This window comes from Carassius carassius, chromosome 38 (genome assembly GCF_963082965.1).
Source record: "Carassius carassius chromosome 38, fCarCar2.1, whole genome shotgun sequence".
NCBI classification, from domain to species: Eukaryota; Metazoa; Chordata; class Actinopteri; order Cypriniformes; family Cyprinidae; genus Carassius; species Carassius carassius.
Genome location: NC_081792.1, coordinates 11,796,354 through 11,817,365, shown reverse-complemented (window position 1 = coordinate 11,817,365; position 21,012 = coordinate 11,796,354). Strand labels below are relative to the sequence as shown.

The 21,012-nt window shown below is 36.1% G+C and overlaps 1 protein-coding gene across 1 annotated transcript; it reads right to left on the bottom strand.

The window, feature by feature from the left end:
- Positions 1-1,746: 1,746 nt before the first annotated feature.
- zfyve9b (zinc finger, FYVE domain containing 9b) lies at positions 1,747-14,473 on the bottom strand. Its single transcript, XM_059528721.1, is given in 13 exon segments — positions 1,747-1,861; positions 1,942-1,976; positions 1,978-2,105; positions 3,067-3,147; positions 3,392-3,542; positions 10,446-10,485; positions 11,848-11,909; positions 12,013-12,083; positions 12,412-12,636; positions 12,732-12,887; positions 13,580-13,702; positions 14,035-14,046; positions 14,350-14,473. Coding segments are annotated over 13 exon segments (1,323 nt in total).
- Positions 14,474-21,012: the final 6,539 nt, after the last annotated feature.

Here is a 21,012-nt window from a genome sequence, read left to right as displayed (position 1 = left end):
GACCGGCCTCTAGTGCTGACTGAGAAATGTTTTTAAAGTGATTTGATGTTGTGACCCCAGACCCTATCACAGTGAGCAATAGGGAATAGACTAAACTACTGAATTAAACCGACTACTACATTCAACTCTCCAATGATACTGAACTCAAAGGTTCTGCTCGTGAGGTTTCTGGGAGTATTGGCACATGAGACAGTGGGTGGTCCGTCTCTATGACGTGTCTTCCACAATATAGAAGATCTGCTCCAGCTGGCATAAAATTCTGTCATTATTTAATCACCTCATGTTGTCCCAAACCTGTATTAATTTCCCCATTAACTTTGATAGAAGGAAAAATATATATACAACAATATATATATTTCAATATATATTGTTCAACAGTAGAAAGAAACTCATTTAGGTGTCTGAGTTTTAATTTTTGCAATATTGTCAGCAGTTAGGATTTGAATGAAGATACCTGCACATAACATTTTCTCAGGCATTTAGTTTTCATAGTTCGATATGGTGATGTATTATTAAAGGATTGTCTAGCTATGTATCGATTATCAGAGAATTGCTGTATCGTGATATTCTCGGTATCGTGAGCCATGTATCGTCTATCATATCGTATCATGAGGTAACCTGTGATTCCCACCCCCAAAAATAAGTGAATGTATATGACTATTCATAAATTTGTACCAATATATTTATATCGTTTTAAAATATTATTTGGGAATAATTAGATTGGCACATCATATAATTAATTCAATTAAAATGTTTAATTGCTCCAATAAAACCCATAAAAATGTGAAAAATAAAAATATTTTATGTGTAAAATATTATATGGAAAATATTTCTTAATTTGAATCATTTAAATGACATATAAACCAAGTATTAGAAACATGCTGGTCTTTAAGCAAATAAAACACCTGTGAAGAAAGCTCAAACATGAATTACTGGTTGCTGAAAGTGGTTTTCAAAAGCATTCTTCAGGAAACAAAATTCAATCACATTTAGATAAAACCACTAAGATGCAGGGAGCTCTTCTTAATTCATAACCATAAATCAAAAATAAATGAAAAAGCCAATTATCCACATATACTCTTTGTACTTCCGTATTTTACCTCTAAACTACTCTGATTTGACTCCGATCCGAGGAAAGGTTGTGAAAAAATTTGAGGAAAAAGAAATAATGTTATATATAATTTTTTTGTTATTGACATAATTATGCATTATAATTATATTTTTATGTTAATATTTATAAAATATTAACTAGACAATGTTTTTTCATTAATTTTTTTTTTTTTTTTTTACAAATTAATAATTTAACATAATATTTTTTATATTTTCATAGTTTTTTATTCATGTATAAAATTATATAGCTGCTTTTTATATTTTAGGATGGGTCCATAATATTTGTTGGTTTGTGTGAAAATTCCCTGAAGTTGTTCCAAACCTTTATGAATAACTTTATTCTGTTTGCAGTTGCCGTTAGCCGTTGAATTTCATAGCATTGGGGGAAAAACACAAGTCCATGGAGTCCATCAACTATTTGGTGACCCACATTTTTTTAAATATCATATTTTGTGTTCAACAAAAGAAAACAAACACACATAGGTTTGGAATGCTATGAGGGTGAGTAAATGATGACAGAATTAAAATTTTTGGGTGAACTATCCCTTTAATATTCAGGGTTTGTCTTGATCCCGAACTCTAAAAGTGATCAAAAGTACTAAAACCCTCCCACTCCACAAGTTCACATACAGTAAGTCAGTTTACCTCTGTCCAGCGTATGAGCTTCCCACTGGCTCTGTATTCTAAGTGCTGATGGGTCTTGCTGTTTGTGAGAGACTCCATAGACATGCCATCGATGGGGCTTATGATGCTGTGAAATGTAGGATATGATGAAAGGAAACAGCACAGGTTTAGAATAACTATATATATGTATATGTATTAGTTTCTAACCCTTTATTAAAGATTGGCTCTTCGTCCTGCCATTGAAATGTGCACATATTCCTGCCTCTCCACTGGCTGGAGTTTACCACACGTGACCGTGAAGTCTTTCATGTCCCGTAGAGATCGGCGCAACTCAGCCATGGTCTCGATGGTTACCTGCACCATTAAACCATCTGTAACATCGAGCAGATGCATGGATCTTAGCACATGCTGTATACTGTACACCTAGACTCCTCGACATACACATTCAAGTTAGAAACGCATAGGAGTCATTCTATAATTCAGGGTACATTGCATGTCTATTCATGATCATTTTATCTTTTCTAACAATTTTCTTCAGATATATCATATTTTATCCATTAAGAGAATACATGCATACATCTCACACATATATTTGTGCAGCCTGCTTTTCAGTTTGCTTGAAACTGCCTTTCTTTAAGTCCATTCAATTACACGTTTTGCAATGTTCGCTTTTTGAATTGAAGAGTCTTGAGTTCAAAATGTTCAAATGGTCTATGTTAAATTTATTTCTACAATCTACTACCTTAGAAAAATAGACTGTTTAAATTAGATTTTTTCAAATATGAAAACATTTAATTTCGCTCATGTCCACAAATATTCCATCAACTATGTTAGTAATCAAACTAAATAAAAAGTAGTTTATCATAAAATCATGTGACCAGCATCGTGTGATGTCATTTTCTTCTGTGGCACATTATGGTAAATATCCTCTTAATTCTCCAATGATCGATTGTCAAGGAGTTTATTATTTGCCCATTAACTATGTTGGGTGCACAGTTTGCAATATATTTATGATTTTAATAAAAATTTAGGGTTTACCTTATCGATTAAATAATATTTGGTTGGCCAGACAAGGCATGCAATTGAGATTATGAGTCAAAATGGCAAAACTGACAAACTCACCACCAAGGGAAACATCTTTTATTTGTAATGCATAATACAGAAACTGAAACCAGTAGTCGTTTTGTTGATAAAGTATAATGTTTATACACTTTTCCTGATGTGAAATGTACCCTAAAATATGCAATAATTTAGAGACAAATAGACATTAACACTGAACTACTGTTGAAGTGTTCCGCTTTGACAAAACACAGAACAGATCGAAGCAGTAACCATCCACAATGCTGGACTTGGCCAAGTACACTGATGAAGACTTGAGCGCTCCACTGAACACAAAAAACCCAGAGTCCGTGACTGAAAGGTGAACAGAGACACAGATTCAGATTCAGTGAGAGATTCCAGTCAAGAATGAATAAAACAAATGACTGAACACTTTCCCAGACAGCGCCCTCAAGTGAGCGTCTAACGAAAGACGCAATTTAATCTGGCCTTTGTCGAAGTTGATCAGTTTCTATTTTATTTGTCACACTAAATCATGTAATAATACACAACAGATGTGTGTGTCTATAAGCTGACATGAGTGTTTGCTCTCTCTCACCTTTGCGTGGCTGGCTGTGAATGCTGATGGCCTGGGTCAGGTACTGTCCATCTGCCGTCTGCACGCAAATCAGATGAGAGTCGGCCTGCTCGTTAAAGCAGGCGCCCAGGGCCAGCACTCTCTCATTAGACTTATTCAGAGCCTTCAGCAGCTAAAACACCAGCAGAGACAGAGACAAGACCCTCATTATCCTGAGAAATGGAGGAATTACGCTTTATCTCAGGTCTGATTATCTATTGAACTTCATTTTGATCATAATCCTTCGGACACTCAAGGCACAAACAACAAAAAACATCTTACCATCTACTCTGGAAATGATACCATGTTGCTCCTGATGCATTTTCTATTATGAAAAATTCACGGTTTTATTTGAGATGATTTTGTTACTGCCATGTACACTATTTTGCAGAGCCTTTCATGGGTTGCCATGTTCACTTATTATAAGCAACACTTTTTACAACTCTGAAAAAACTTAATGAATGAAGTCGCAGACATGAGCGATCTCGTATGTATGCATATGAAAAACAATGCGATCATCAACAATAAACAGCATATAAATGAAAACTGCCTAGTGAGAGGTCGATCCCGGAAGTGCATCTTTGCTTTGATCGTCCTACTGAATATGATAAAACTCACTCAGAAACACGTGACAAATAAAAACAATGCGAACTAAAATCAAACATGTTTGATCTCCTCTGACTGGAAATCTGGGCGAAAGTCTGTTTCACACATACTCCGTCTGCAGTGCGTATGCAGTGTGCGTTACGTACTGTATGTGGAGCAGAAGCAGCACGGACTCATTGTGCTTTCACACAGGACGCGTTTGCAGTTGGCTACTGATCCGCGGATATCGCAAATATTTAAAATTAAAACACCACAAACAGAAACAGTCGACTCTTGTGCCTTTTGCATTTAAATCTTTATCACAAGCAATCCCACGGGTCTTAATGAACTTAGTTTTTCTGCCTCCATAAAAGTGCATATATTATGTGGCCTCGTTTATCTAAAGGTGCTCTTTTTCTTGTTTTAAACCTAGCCCAAATCCCATGGGTTGCATGTGAAACACAGTAGGCTTTGATTAGTATACATTTATTGTGAAATTACTGCATTTCCGTTGTCAATTCATGTTCATTTTTCCCGCGAACAATGCGCTGTCACTTTAATTCAGCACGTGCAGTAGCTTTTCTGAAATTATTTGGCCCGCCCCAGCCCGCCCCGCATATAAAGTAACATTTCTTGACCCGACCCGCCCCGCGCATCAGGGACATCACGGAAGTTACGTTGCTACTTAGACCTTCGTATCGTAACCTTATCAAAGAACCTAATTAAATATTAAAATATATATTCCAGGGCCCGTATTCACAAAGATTCTAAGAATCCTCTCAGAAAACTCTTAATTTAGCTTAAAAACTTTTACGTAGGAGTCTTAGCTTAAGAGCAATTCGGGACCGATCTGAGAGCAACTCTGAGTAAGGAAAAGACAAAAACTTTCATCTTAGTGAGGAGGCAGGGTTGACCCTGTTGCTATGTATGACACAATCTTTTGAAGACTGTGATTGGTTGGTTGTCCAAGAAAGAAAAAAAAAAGAGTTATTTTAAGTATAGGGTCTATTCTAATTCTCAATTTGAATTTACATGCGTAATTTTTCCTATTTGACCGTTCTCTCTATCTCTCTCTCTCACACACACACACACACACACACACACACACACACACACACACACACACACACACACACATTATATGTGTGTTTATGAATCCTTTTTTTATTTACCATGCTTTTAATTTCCTATAAGGTATTTGATTGGCTTAGAATGATAAAAATTGTTCTACTCTTTCCAATTACAGTGATTGCTGTTCTATTTAAGTGGCGGTTTGAATGTTGGTTTTAATGTATCAAACATGGAATCAAAACCAAGAAGGGCGAGAAAGCCAAACTGGACAGAGGAACAGTGTTTACTGTTAGCCCAGTTAGTGCATGAACACAAGGCCATTCTTAAAGGAAAATTTGGGCCGGGTGTCACAGCAAAGGACAAGAAGCAGGGAGCGTATAGCACAAACTATTAACGGTTCATTCCCCCTGCTTGTGCGCACCTATAAGCCTGCTATATTCATATATGCAGTTTTTTGAGCCTGAAAGGTGGGAATGTCCAGTGGAAACGAAATGAACTGCGACACAATAAGATGTTCTGAAAGTGCTGTAATTGTTTGTGTGATCACTCTGCTTACAGAAGGTTGTGACAGACCCAAATCATCACTATTGCATTGTTGCATTTTCCCAGTTGCCAAATATCGTAATGTAGTAATTACTTTAATTTCTGATGCTATGGCATTTCTGCACTGTGTCGGAGATGTTAGCACGTCTCTAATAAGATCAGTCACAAACAGGCGCGTCGAAGCCCCGGATGTTTTTTTTATAGCCCCGGATCTCAAAAAATTTAATTTATTGATAATTATTATTTTTTTTTTAATAATTTGTATTTATTTAAAAAAATGACCGGGTCTTTTAATCTATCCTTCGGAATCAATCATGTATTAAAGACGATTAAAATGTGTTCAAGCAGATCAAAGTTACTATGGTTACAGCTTAGAGTGCGCGCCTGAGGAGAAAGAGCTTTGGGCTTTACTGTCATTGTTGTTTGTGGCTTCTGGTGGTAGCTATGGACATTAGACACTTTTTAAAAAGTAAAATAAGGAGGCAAGAAGAGTTCTACTGGCGCCGTTCCCTCACCATTAAGCTCAGGTCGGTGAAGGCTCTTTAGCAAACCCTGGTCTAACGTACCTAGCCCTGTACTTACTGTGGTATTAATGCAGAACAACATGTACTGTATATATAAAGTACGTGGGACCTTACTATTTTGCCTATAACTAATCCATTTTGTGAGCCATAATCCGTTTCTCTTGAAGAATGTAGATGAAGTAGCCTATACATCTGATTTGTAAATTAACGTTATTCCCCTCAGATGGATAGCTAGCTAGAATACCAGGGGCCGTATTACAGAAAGAGTCTAAGATAGGATTTTCCCCAATTGGTATTACCGAAGCAAATACTAAATAACTTTAGGAATCATATCTTGCTTCATTCTTTTTATTTCAGGTTAGGAAATCCTAACATCGCTAGCATCAACTTTTCTGTCTGATAGGCTACCTATAGCAACCGATGTCACTTTTCTCATCTCGCGAGACGCGAGCTAAACGGATTTAATCGCTGTTTTGCTGCCGTTTTTTTAATGAAACATACAGTGAAAATGGAGAATTAACAACAACTCATTCATTGTTTCATTCTTATCATTGAACTTTAAGTCAGGTGACTATGGTGCGTTCACACCGGACGCGAATAGCGCGTCAGGCGCGAGTGATTTTTATGTTTCATGTCAATGAATGCACAGGAGCCTGCTTGCTGCTGTCACGGGGTGAAGTGACACAGTTTATAATGTTATATTATGTTTGGCCTCAATAAATTATTTTGTAATATGACTAAAATGCCTCGTGTGGTTCTAATGCACAACAAAGCAAATCTTTTACATAAAAACTCTTTATGATTTTAATATATGAGAGATACTCATTTTGTATTGAATGCTATTTATTCCATATATATTCTAGATTATTTGAAACATTATTATTTGAATGTAAAGACAACAAACACTTAATGTATAAGAACAAAAAAAAAATCACAGGACAGGTTTCACTTTTGGAGGCTGGCTCCATTTATTATCAAAACAAAAATAAATGACAGATTAGGAAGGAGGCAGAGACGATGACTCTTTCTCTTATTTAATAAGAAAAGGTATAACGAACAGAGGTTCAAGTACACAAGTTCTGCTACTCAGCGAGCTCACGTTATATATGGCTTTTACCTTAAAAGGGCTTCCTTTAAAGTCACATACACAGTACTCTTAAAGTCGCATACACAATACTCTGACAGGCGGGCGAGGGTGAAAGAGCAGCCATGTAAACGAGTTATTAAACAGATAAGGGCTAAGGGCTAAGATCTGGGCTAAGCCCCCAATGTATCAAGACCCTAGCAACGCCCCTGGTCACAAACATGATCCCTGCACGATCTAATCTATAGCGTCTTATTAACTCACTGTCATCCATTGTCTGCAACACATTTCTTCTGCCTCTTTCTGCCATTTTCTCTTCTGCTAAAGAAACTCTTAAGCCTCTTAAAAGTCCTCGTCTGTGCTCCTAACAAGTTTGACCTTAAGACCTCTTTTAATGGTTAAGATGCTTTCTGAATTACTTTTTTCTTTACTAGGATTTTTTCTTTAATTTTAAAATAAACGCCCACATTTCTAAGAATTTTCTTAGAATTTTGTCACTAGGAGCTACTTTTTGCATTAAGATTCTTTATGAATACGGGCCCAGATATTTAATATAGGCTATAGGTAATTGCACTATGATGGTTCGTTGGTGAACAAATCTTTTAGGTGAACGAATCGTTCTCGTTTACGTAATCCACTGACCATAGACAGTAAAAGACTAATTTCTCATTCAATGAAGTTCCTCCCTTCACAGCAGCGTGCGAGCGCGGCGCTATTAGCAGCGCATGCGCAGCTCGTGAACAGCTCTGTGAACTGTTTCATCCTGTCAAAGAGTAACTCAAGATTAGTGGTGGAAATTATGATTCTTTCTAGAGATTCGTTCATTTTCAGTTCGTTCACCAAAATGATTCGTTCAGAATCGTTCATTGATTCGTTCAGTGATCATTTCTTCGTATTACACAAAATATGCCAGCAGGTGGCAAAAAAAGAGTGTATTATGTGTTATGTCTTTAGTCAACGAACGTATTCACTTGTTACAAAAACTGTTCTGGCTTTATTAAAATGTGTGTATAATCGCATTCAATATATAAAGTCTAATTAAGTTGTTCAGATGAACAAAGCACAAGGTTTTCTTGCCTAATTAGCATTTTAATTGTTTGGTCAGACAGTTTGTATATTATATATTCACATTTATAAATCGGGGATTAAACGTGGAGTTGCAAAATATCAAAACAAGCGTATGTGCACTGCGCTTTGCATTTTGCGAGATTGACATGCTAAATTGCAGACTAACCCGGTTTACTCTTATTCATTACATTCACGAACAAGATAAGCTAGGTACCAGTTCATTTCATTCACGAACGACATGTATCCGTTCATTCAGCTCGTTCACGAATGACATGTGTATCAGTTCAGTCATTTCATTCACGAACGAGATGTACTAAATCATTTAACTCGTGCACGAACAACATGTGTACCAGTTCAGTCATTTCGTTCACAAACGATAAGATCTCTAGATCTAGTTCAGACTCATATGAAACTCGTTCATTGAAGGGCGTATTCAACAAATCACATACGCTGAGTCCCAATTCGCATACTATCCGTCCTAAATAGTATGCGAAACTAGAATTAGTACGTCCCAAATCGTAGTATGTTGAAAAGAGTATTCCAAAGATACCTGGATGGTCTACTATTTCCGGTTAGAATTCGAAGTGCAGATCAATGCACACTCTAAGTGCTAATATTGCCCACAACCCATTGCGTGCGGGAGGGAGGAGCTTTGCGATGGCTTTGTTACACACATTGCACATGAACGTCAGAACCAGCCGCCTCACAAACGAAACGACCTGCGTTTGGTTCTACGACGACGCCGCCCTGCTTCTTCACTCCTCAACTTGGTAGAAGAACACATTGTAAAATGTATTGTGAAAAAAAAAACGCTGAGAAAAAAAGATGGGAATAGTAAATAAAATTTTATTGGACATACAAGAATGAATGAAACGTTAACAGTTGTGGTGTGCGTAACTAGGCAACCACGTTGTCGTTCACGTTGCATGACGTCATCGAAGTATGTCCCAGAACGTGCATACTCTTTTGCTACACACTCAAAAGTATGTACTTTTTCCTCACAAAAAAAGTACATACTTTTAGGTCGTAGTATAAGTAGACGAATTGGGACTCAGCAATACTCTGTCACATCTCATACTCGAAGGCCATTGGCTCGAGGTTGAGTAATTCTTTGACAGGATGAAATGGTTACCCAGTTCACTGAGCTGCGCATGCGCTGCTTACAGCGTCGCGCTGCTGTGGAGGGAGGAACTTCACTGAACGAGAAATACAAGTCGGTGGATTACGAGAACAATTCGTTCACCTAAAAGATTCGTTCAAAAAGAACGATTCGTTCACGAATGACACATCACTACTCAAGATGTGACGGAGCATGTGACTTGTTGAATGTAGTGAACGAATACGATCTTCTCGTAGGTGAAAGAGTTGAATGAACTGATACATCTCGTACGTGTATTAAATGAATGAGAGTATACAGGGTCAGTCGGCCAAGCATGTAAATCTCGATCAGCAATCAGCAGATACAAAGCGCAGTTATTGGTGCACATACGCTTGTATTGGAATTCAGAACATAACTCCACGTTTAATCCCCGATAAAACCTTGTGCTTTGTTAATCTGAACAATTTATTTACACAATTTATTTAATGCGATCATGCACACACTTTAATAAAGCCAAATCAGTTTTTGTCACAAGTAAATACGTTCGTTGACTTAAGACATAACACCTAAGACACTCTTTTTCGCCAATTGCTGGCGTATTTGTGTAATATGAAGAAATGGTCACTGAACGAATCAGTGAATGAATCATTTTGGTGAACGAACTGAAAATCAATGAATCTCTTGAAAGAAACAAAATTTCCACCATTAAATTCCATGCAACATAAATGGATTTTTAAAAATGTTGTTTTTAGTGACCCGCCATAACCCGCACCGCAATAAAGTGCCAATTTCTTAACCCGCCCCAACCCGAGACATGAGACAACCCCCGCATCACTAACGTGCAGCACATTAAAAATATACTCGGTATGTAAACGCTCGCTGCACTGCTGCAGACGCACCGCTCCTTGAACGCATTTACGGACCGCAACCGCATGCAGTGTGAACGCTGGAATCCGTTAACATGGGTGCGTAAAAAAATACGCAACGAATACGCACTGCAGATGGAGTATGTGTGAAACAGGCGTTATAGTGTATTTTAGCCTTTAGTGTGGTGTCATGTACCTCTGGATGATGTGTTTTAGGGATTCTTATACAGGTGCTTCTAGCCTCTAGATCACAGTTACTCATTGTGCGGCTTGCGAGCCGCATGCGGCTTGTCAAGCAATAACTGGCGGCTCGCATAGTAGCTTACAGTATCACACTGCCACTTGCCTTCAGAGCATGTGAGGCGGGAGCGAGCGGGAAGCGAGCAGGCGGATCTTGGACAGAGCGCAGAGCGGCAATTTCAAAAGGACGGTGGACGGAGCGTCGCATTTCCCGCTCCAATTTCGCTCTGCTCACACCACGAGTCTGAAGCATGCTCATTCAAGCCTGACCCTGAATCCATTAGTCTTGCACAGTCATCAACAGTAGACTATTTTCAAGCAAAACTCGGCTCAATAATGGAGTTCAAAAAGTAAAATGAGAATTCATACAGGTGTAGCCTATCAATATAAGTCGCTCAGGAGTAGCCTATAAGGCGAATCAGTCAAAAAATGCGCCATGAAGAAGAAATAACATATAGGCCTCGCACTGGACTATAAGTCGCATTTATTTAGAAATGTGTAAAAAAAATAAAAAAAATAAAAAAAATCTTATGGACGGGACAGTTCTCCGTTACGGACGTGAGCACTCTGACAGCGGCACTAAGACTGCTTTAAAACTTTCACTGAGACCTCAAACAGAAAGCACAAAGCCTGTCTTTAAATTTGATTTCGTTTTGTATTAATTGTATCTTAATTTTAATCAAGGTTTCATCAACCAATTGTCTGGACTTAATAAGAAGTAAATAGAAAATAGATAACCACGATACGAAGGAGCTGGTGTGAACCTGGAGTTTGTCTCATGAATGAACCGAAACTCAGCGTATAGCCTACTTGCCTCACAGACCCGACACATAGGCTATATATAAAGCTTGAAATGTCTACTTTTAAACAAAACAATTCAAAACGAAAGAAAACAGACTGCTCTCCCTCACGTATGAAATGTGCATTTCTCTCAGGCGCGTTCACTACTGCGAAGATCACGAGTCAGCATCTTTCTAGCCGACAGACATAAAAAAAAATTAAATGTCTTCTGCTATATTTTACATATTCATAATCATTAATTTTGCCAGTTCGTTGTGACAGCTTTTAGGTGCCCTTAAATGTTACATGAATGCATCAGCACTGAAAACATAGAGATTTTTTTTTCTTTTGGGGGCATTTTGTTTGACATGTATGCCAGCTTTCGCTCATCCCACTATTAAAGTAAATCTGTTCTTCAAACGAAAATGTATTGGCCGTGTTATTTCTTTTTTGTGGGATGTCCAATTTATATGTAGAAATGCACATTTGCAAAGGTGACTTATGTTGTCGTAAAAGTGGCTCGCCTTTTGATTTTGCTCTGCCAATGTGGCTCTTGTCTAAAAAATAGTGAGGATCACTGCTCTAGATCAACCATGAGCCCCGGCACCGTCGGCAGTGTGTAACGGTAAAAACGGAAATCCTTTGAGAGTCATAACAGAATGGAAATCAATTAAAAAACATCAAATGAACGAAACAGGAAGCAGTAAAAAGAAAGAGTTGGAAAAATAGGTCACAAATCTCACCACTAAGAGTCTCATAATACTGTTGTTGACAGGTCCGAAGAGAGGCTCTCTGAAGCGCACACAGGGATAGACTACAGGACAGCAGAAAACACAATAAAATAATGCATACAGAGATTATGAATGATATAAAAAATATTAAAATATTTTTTATTTACATGACCGGAGTAATGGCTGCTGGAAATTCAGCTTTACCATCACGGGAATAAATTACATTTTAAAATATATAAAAACACAAAACAGTTATTATAAATTGTAATAATATTTCACAATATTACTGTTTTTTCTGTATTTCTGATCAAATAAATACAGCCTTGGTGAGACTTCTCTCAAAAATATAATATCTTACAGTTCCAAAATTTTGAATTTTATATTAATCTTACATTTATTTGGGTTTCGTACATCTGTACTCCGCTCCTAAACGCAGCATGAGTCTCAGGGGAAAGGCTCTGGCCCATGGAGCCTCTGCACGGAGCATGAGGAGCCCGAACAGGAAGGGAGGTACAGGTACCGACAGGCCCTCCACAGACTGGAACGACAGACGCACGTAAAGAAAGCCAGCATGCTCGTTATTACCCAGAAAGCCTCGGGATACCAAAGAGTGACTCAGGTGATTCAGAAGCTTTCCTGCTGCTTGAAGAAATAGCAATCGAGAATCATCTAGCTATTGCAGATCAGTGGTCTCAGTTTTATGGTTGAGTAACATCCTGTGCAAGGTTCACCTGTCTGGGCATCCCAGTAGATCTGAATGAAATGATTGAAAATATCCGTCGGGAATCTCTTCTCCTCAGGCAAACACTGCAGTAAAATGACCACCTCTGGCTGTCCAACAGCGTGCATGCCCTTCGACATAACACACCAACACCGCCGGTTAACATCTACAGGAGCAGAGAAACATCAAGTCATCGCACGGACACACCAGCTTATTGTTATCTGAAGTTAGGGCTGAGTGATGTGGCCACAAAAAGAGAACAAATTTCCCATATCATGCAAAAATCATATTTATCATGATATTAGTTTCCCATTAATGGGAAAATAATTACATTACAAAATGTTTATTTGACACTGAGAATGAATGTAAATGTAACTGGTTTGTTCACAGTTAAACTCCACAGAATTGTAATTTGGTTTATTCTAAAAAAAAGAAAAAAATTCTCATTCTTTTAAATTTTTCTGGATTCTGTGCTTTATAGTTTAATACAAATGTATCATAAATTATGCATTATAAAATCCATTTTAAAAACTAACAATTAAATAAATTTATTTGTAGACTGTAGCTAAAACATATAAACTAATTTATAACTATTTATTTTTTGTCAAATTAGACGCTGCACAACAGAACAGTGTAAATTAAAACATGGATGAAAAATATCTTGCACAATATTCCTTAAAAATAATATATTATGATTGTTATTATTTTAAGAATTACATTTTAGTATAAAATAGTTATTCATTTCGGCCATAATTTCTTAACTGTTATTGCACACACATCCTGAGAACAGTTGCACACCCACAAGAACTGACCACACTGGCTACAGAACAGCTTTGTTGAGTAACATTTGCAACATACAGCTGACAATCTTCACCACAGCCAGCAGGTTTGCATTGAGCACAAACACCAGAGGCTCAACAAGACCTCTCTCCAACTCCTCTAAGAGCGACGACTCTGTTCTCTTCTCCTCCAAAGTGTAGTCTGCAAAAGTAAAGACAAGAACCAGCCTCTCAAATATCAAAATCACTCATGAATTGCTTTAGAAATATCAACAACATCTCATAGTGTCTGTTTCAGTGATGATTTACTCAAATATAAAGTTTTTGTCCTTGTTTACTCTCATATTGTTCCCATCATTAAAACGACTAGTTTTATGGTGGGTTGTTTGGTGCATGGCAGCTTGTAATCACTGTATGCATTCATTATATGGAAAATCTTTTTGTTCCACAGTAATGAATGTTTGGGGAAATGGTTTTGGGGTGAATTATTCCTAATTATTCAGCGCTAGTGTGCTTATTAGGACACGTTCTTACCTCCTTTGTCCCCTGTAGATGTCAGAATAGGGGGAAGGTCCTTTGCGGGTTTTGTAGAGTAGAGTTGCCACTAAGACCACTTACTTCATCTCCTCTAAGGTCAGACACTTCCTACAGCTAAAAAAAACAAAAAAAACATTGAAAGTCATAGTGTTAATAAAAAATTATAAAAAGTGCTATTTGTCTAAAGATTACTTCACAAAGAATAAAGTGAAACAAATAAAAAGCGAAGCGTCCCTGATGAAATGACATCACTGTAACTGTGTAACTAATTTGTGAAAGCACATAGGCAGGGGAATCCACCACGACACTCACGGTTCATCAAAACTGAATGACAGGTGACACAAACACGCCCCTCTTTCCCACTGAGATGAGTCAGTCTGAATCTCAGGTCACAGCACACCACACAAAACACCTGCGAAACAAATCGACCGATCATGTTTTAAAGGAGAATAACACCCTAAAGGGATAATTCACCCAAAATTAACAATTTATTTACCCTCAAGTTGTTCCAAACATTGGACAAACTCATATAGTTAATTTAAAATCATCATCTCAACTTAACTAGCAGACTGCACTCGCAGCTAAAAAAAGAAATAATCATGTCTGTTTCTTATAAATTTTGTCTTGGTTGCATTATAGTTTTTACTTATTCAATGATCAATGTTTGTGTAAATAGATGTGTTGAGGAATTTGGATATTAACATGAAACATTTTAATTATATTCTGCAGAAATAAATGAAATGACTTGAAAAAGGATTTGTTCATTTGGCTGAATGAGATTCAAATATCTGAGTCAGTATAATGATCCGAACTTCCCAACACTATAACAGCGATACAGCTGGATGCCTTTGTCCATTTTAGGGATTTCCTGTAATGTCATAAATGATATTACTTTTTTGTAGGGATGCAATGATAAAAAAAAATTCAGAACCAAACAAATCCAATAATTCTGAGTATCTGCTGATACCGATCCAATCCGATATCTAGTGTTACTTTTGTCAACGAAAATTATGACAAAATATCATAGTCAACGAACCTTTATCACGTGATGAAAATGAGACGAGATGCAACGTAAATGCTGGTCATGTGACGGTGACTATAATTAAATGTATAATGCAATTTGTTGATGAATAAAAACAAGACTAAATGTGGTTTACAAAATAAACCACATGCTAAAATGTCTCTTCATTTTCATTGCCCAAAATGAGACGAAACAAAACGTTATTTTGTCTCGTTCAGACGTATTATTATTATTATTATTTTGCATCATTTCTGTTTCCTGTGTCTCACTTCAGGGGCGGCATTATTTAGAATACGACAACAAACAAAGTTAAGTCTGATACAGAGAAAGCGACCGATGTGTGTACTTCTAACATGTTTGACTGGTAAAATAAATGTAAAATCAGAGCATCTTCCGTGTCTGGAATGGATGTATTGTTGAGTCTATAAGGTAACAATAATATAATAAGATAACCTTGTTTGAAATGGGTTTGGCTAAAATAAAATTTAGGTTTTGTGTATACTACTAGGTATATTGACTGGGTTAAATAAAACTGCATTACTAAAAAGAGACTAAAATTTAATTTTCATTGACTAAAACTAGCCTAAGTTTCATCAGTTGCTTTTTTTGTCAACTAAAATTAGACGAAAATCATGGATAATTCTCACTAAAATAAGACGAAAATGCTCAGACTTTTAGTTGACTGAAACTTGACTAGACTTTATAAAAATAAAAAATAAAAAATGTGAGTATGAACGTGACTAAAACTAATAAAAACTAAAATGACAGCTTCACACAAAGACTAGACTAAAACTAAAATTAAAACAAGCCACCAAAAACAACACTAATGATACCAGCTGAGTTTTATTTTTAAATCAATTTCGAATTTCTATACTTCTCTGTGTTGACCTGATCATCACTCTTTTGTGTGTTAAACACAATCGACTACATATTTTAATGAAAAATTCATTTCTACAACTTTATTATAATGAAAAATAACAAACGAGAAAATATATAAACATAATCTATGACAAAAATAGTATTATAAACTAGGTTAGTGGATAATTCAACAGCAAAAGATACTCTAGAAAAATCACGGGTGCACAATAATTGTATTAAATCTAGTGAAATATTTTATTTACAATTAAAAGTGTATAAGTCTTAATCTAGTAAAATCTCACATTGCTCTTGGTGTTGCTGTAAAATACATTCATGAAAAAAAACAAATAAATAGATTTTTAGATAAATATATACTATAAAATTAAAAGACACTTCTGTAAATGTATAGCACAGTAATGATGGCAGCAACATATATGATAGACAGGAAAGATCATGAAAGACTATTAATAATCTTTCATTGAGCAGAAAAGTAATATAATTCTAAAGGCTCCAATACAGAGTGGCACAAAGTGCTTATGCACATCCCGTGTGCAGACTGACATGCTTGAAACAACACAGAGTCACAGTGTGCAGGCTGTGCAGCCCTCTGAGTCCGCAGAGAAAAGTTAGTACAAAGGGAAGAGTTATTGATACGTAGTGTATTAAATCAGTGCGTTCGTTTATTGAGCCTTTCTTTGAACAGTTTTAAACCTCAGTTACTGTGTGCTCTTGAAGAGAGTTTCATAGTTTTGAGTGTAGTAACTGAACACGACACACAGTTTGATTGCTGAATGGAGGATGACAGACAGCTGCAGCGGAGAGAAGAGTTTAACGTGAACTGAATTTAATGACTTCAATATTAATCTGTACCTCTCATTGAACTATGGAACAGCTTCAGAGCACTTGAAATATAGTGCACAAAAACTTTTTGGTGCTTCATAATGTTTTTGAGCTTTTCGTGGGGCTCAACAATAACACAGACAGTGTTGGGGTAGTTACTCAAAAAATGTAATTAGTTACTAGTTACTAGTTACTTATGTAAATTGTAATGAGATTACTTTACTAGTTACTGCATTTGAAAAGTAACTTCACTACTTATTACTTTACTTTTTTAGGGCCCTATAAAATCTGTTTAAATTTTTCTCAACTTCTTTTTAATGGTTACATTTAATTGTATTCATCAAAAAGCATGTCTAATTAATTTAATTCATAACACTTATACATTTTCACAGCAATTTATTAAAAGTTTAACAAAAATGACATGTTTAGGGCCCTATGAAATGTTTAATTTTTTCTTCAACGTATGTTTTATTTTTTAGCATGTGTAAATTATTTAAATGCATAAAAACAACTTCATTTATTAAATTTTCTTAAAATAGCCTTATGAAATGTTTTTTTACCCTCAGAAATTCTGTTGTGTATTTACATTTTTCTGGTTATCAAATGAAAGCATAAAACATTCAATTAGATTTTCTTTTAAATATAAATTGCATTTCTTTTTTCTTCTTCTGAGAAATATATTTTCAATCTGAGTATGAACAATAAACACAAACTATGCAGCATATAGTAAAAACAATTGCACAAATTGTCTTCAACAATACAGTGCAAAAATATGGAATGCCAGAGCTGCCAATTTTAAAAATAAATAAATACATAAATAAATATACAAATAAATGTAAATAAGAATAACTAAATACATAAATATATAAATAAATATACATAGAAAAGCAAAAAAAACGAAAATAAATAATTATTTATACATTTATTTCCATATTTATGTATATATTTATTTTTTTCCATATTTATTTATTTATTCTTTTATTTATTTATACATTTATTAATTTCTACATTTATTTATTTCTACATTTATTTATTTTTAAATGTATTTATTTCTACATTTATTTATTTCTACATTTATTTATTTTTACATTTATTTATTAATACATTTATTTATTTATACATTTATTTATTTATTCATTTATTTCTTCCTACATTTCTTCCTGCGTAGGGTAATGAGGAGGGCGTGGTTTACCTCAGACATAGCAATCGAGCTCAGAGTAAGCGAAGGCGAAGGGTTGAGGCCACAGTGACACCTATTCTGTGGCGAAATACAATTAGTATAGCTCACTGACGTTGATACGGTCTGTGACTGCGAGGTATATGGTCAAAATCCTAAATCTTACTGTGTGACATGGATAGGCTACTCTTTATTCCGGACATGGCCGTAGAACATCGTTTGGTCTGTATTTGTAAAATGTCCTGGGCTAACAAACATGAAACGGGGACTCTGCAGTGCTTAATTTGTAAATTGCGAGGTCCCGGAACAAAGCGGGGTAACGGATGCCGGATGCATGTGATTACAGGAGGGAGAGGTGATGGATCACATTGGTCAGCAGTTTAAGTGATTGACTGCAAGCATCAGTTGCTTTTAGGGTCTGTATGTTCATGAATAACATGGAAATGCCATGCAATTTTAAAACAACAATTTCCAGGCCTAAAAACGTTTTGAAAAAGTTGTGGAATTTTATTTTACAAATCTCTGTATAATAGAGTCCTAAATTTCGGTGGGGGACTGTGTAGCTATGCCGCATGGTTTTAATAATTCTCGCAGCTTTCAAGTTTATAATGAGGAAAATTCCTGCATTTAATCAACATAGCTTGTAGGTTTGAATAATAAAATTAATCCACGCAAAATGTAAGATTAAATAATTCATTCGAAACCAGTCTTCGAATCCATGAACTCTCTCGCGCGCTTCTCATCAGCGCATCTCGTCTGCACAGTGACCTGCAGCACGCGCCGACACAAGACTTCACTCGCATCTCGGGACAGCTGACAGAACAGTCACTTGACTAATCGGGTCATTGTTGCATTGTCACAAAAAAGTATAATTTGCACACATTTTTCAGTATTTTAAGCCATATGGTACTCGCGCGCTCCGAAGGTTGTATTATGTTCCCCTCACAGTCAGATCCAAAGTTCACGCGTATAAAGCCGCCTCGCGAGTAGCCTATTATATGAGTTATTTTTCGTAGTTTGTTGAGCTTAAGCAATCAAATACACACAATATGATGTCTGTTGTGGGTGTTGACAAATAAAACAATTTCATGACACACTCTATAGGCTACTTAAACACATGGGGAAAAAATAAAGAAAAGGGGAAAAAATCAATAATTAAACAACACTGTGTCGTCAGTGTTGGTATTGTATCGGACACTTGCACTTAACATGAGGCTATATGAAAATCAAGCTCAAATGGAGTAAACAGGTTTTTGCTGGCGAATGAGGAGATCTGTGTATGAGGCAAGTGCATCGCATTATACGCTTTCATCAACTCTTACAGGTTATATAACACTTATTGTTGCTATATGGGCAATTTGTTTTTCTTGTTGTTTGATTCACTTGGCCAAAATCTCATGATATAAACGATTAAGCGCTTATGCACAGGGCATTTAAAACGTACAAAAGTAGGGTATATTGGCTTGCGAAAAACCAGTCTTCAAACACACAAAAACATTAGCCACAGACATAGTGTTTGAGTAAAGAAAATAAATAATAATAACGAATTATAATAGAGATATGAATTTTGGATAGTTTTTCACGGCACATCTGGCTATTCTCTGTCTGCCATATGGAAATGCCGTCCCTGGAGGAGGGGGATCTGCCAAAATGAGGTGCCGGATCGGATGTCGGAGGTTCCGGATCCGGCGTGTTGCGTCACAAATTAAGCCCTGGGACTCTGAGACTGAAGCGCTTGATATTTTCAATTTTTCGGTCAGAACTCACGGAAAGGAAGCAGGGCAGATTTAGGCTACAGTGAAGTCGACGCAAGCATACTGACCAATGCTTTTGAACATTTTTTTTATTCTATTAAGCGGTGGTAATCTTTAGCCTACCTCCATAAACTCATGTCCAGGGGCAACCTTATTAAATGTATGAACGTCACGTAAATCCACATCGATAAATTCAGTTAGAGGATAAGACTGTAGGGCAGTTAGCCTACCACTAAAATCCGACCAGAGCTTCATCAGAGCCATCAATACAGAAGAGATCTTAATGCATTTACACAGCAATTAGCCTACAAGTGCATAGAAATATTATGAAGTGTTTTACATTTTGAAGACATAAATATGACATGATGGAATCAATGAAGTGATAGGCCTATGTTTAATATGAAACTAAAACAGACACCAGGTGGCAGAAAGACACTGTCTTAATGCGTGCGTTCAATCCACTCGTTTGATTCCTTAAAATACTCTGAATCAAAAACAACTCGACGTGTTGAAGCGGATCAGCTTTGGATTTGTTTCTGATCATTTCTATTTAGGCCTATGCGTTATTTAAATAATAATAATAATAATAATAAATAAATGACCAAATGTTCAAAAAGTTGGCAGAGAGGGGTCATGTTCAGGGAAACAACATAATTGTTGATAGACTATTTTTCGGGGACACGAGTTTAATGCGCAAACCTGCGTGACCATATAGCAACTATTCAGAAATGGAAATTACGAATGCATTAATATTTAGTTTGGAGTTTAAGAAAAGTCGATTTAATATTTACAGGTTTGTATCTCGTTATTATTTTCAGAATAGTAAAGTCTTTGTAACCAACCATAGTGATCAAATATCGAAGCTATTTATTGTTAAATTTTGTAAAAATTTCTGTAGGCCAAAAACTGCCAAAAACATAACTAAAAAATAGCTAGTAGCCTACATAACTTTTTAATTTGTATTATTATTATTATTCTTTCTTTTATTATTATTATTATTATTAGGCTATTGTTATCATCATCATCATCATCAGCTGGCAAACCATTATGGAGTCTATTTAAAGGGAATGATTGTGGCGGGGAGTTTGGTCAAACTATGGCAGCAACAATAAATGTTATATAACCTGTAAGAGTTGATGAAAGCGTATAATGCGATGCACTTGCCTCAGATGCGATCTCCTCATTCACCAACAAAAACCTGTTTACTCCATTTGAGCTTGTTTTTCATATAGCCTCATGTTAAGTGCAAGTGTCCGATACAATACCAACACTGACGACTCAGTGTTGATTTTTTTCCCCTTTTCTTTATTTTTTTCCCCATGTGT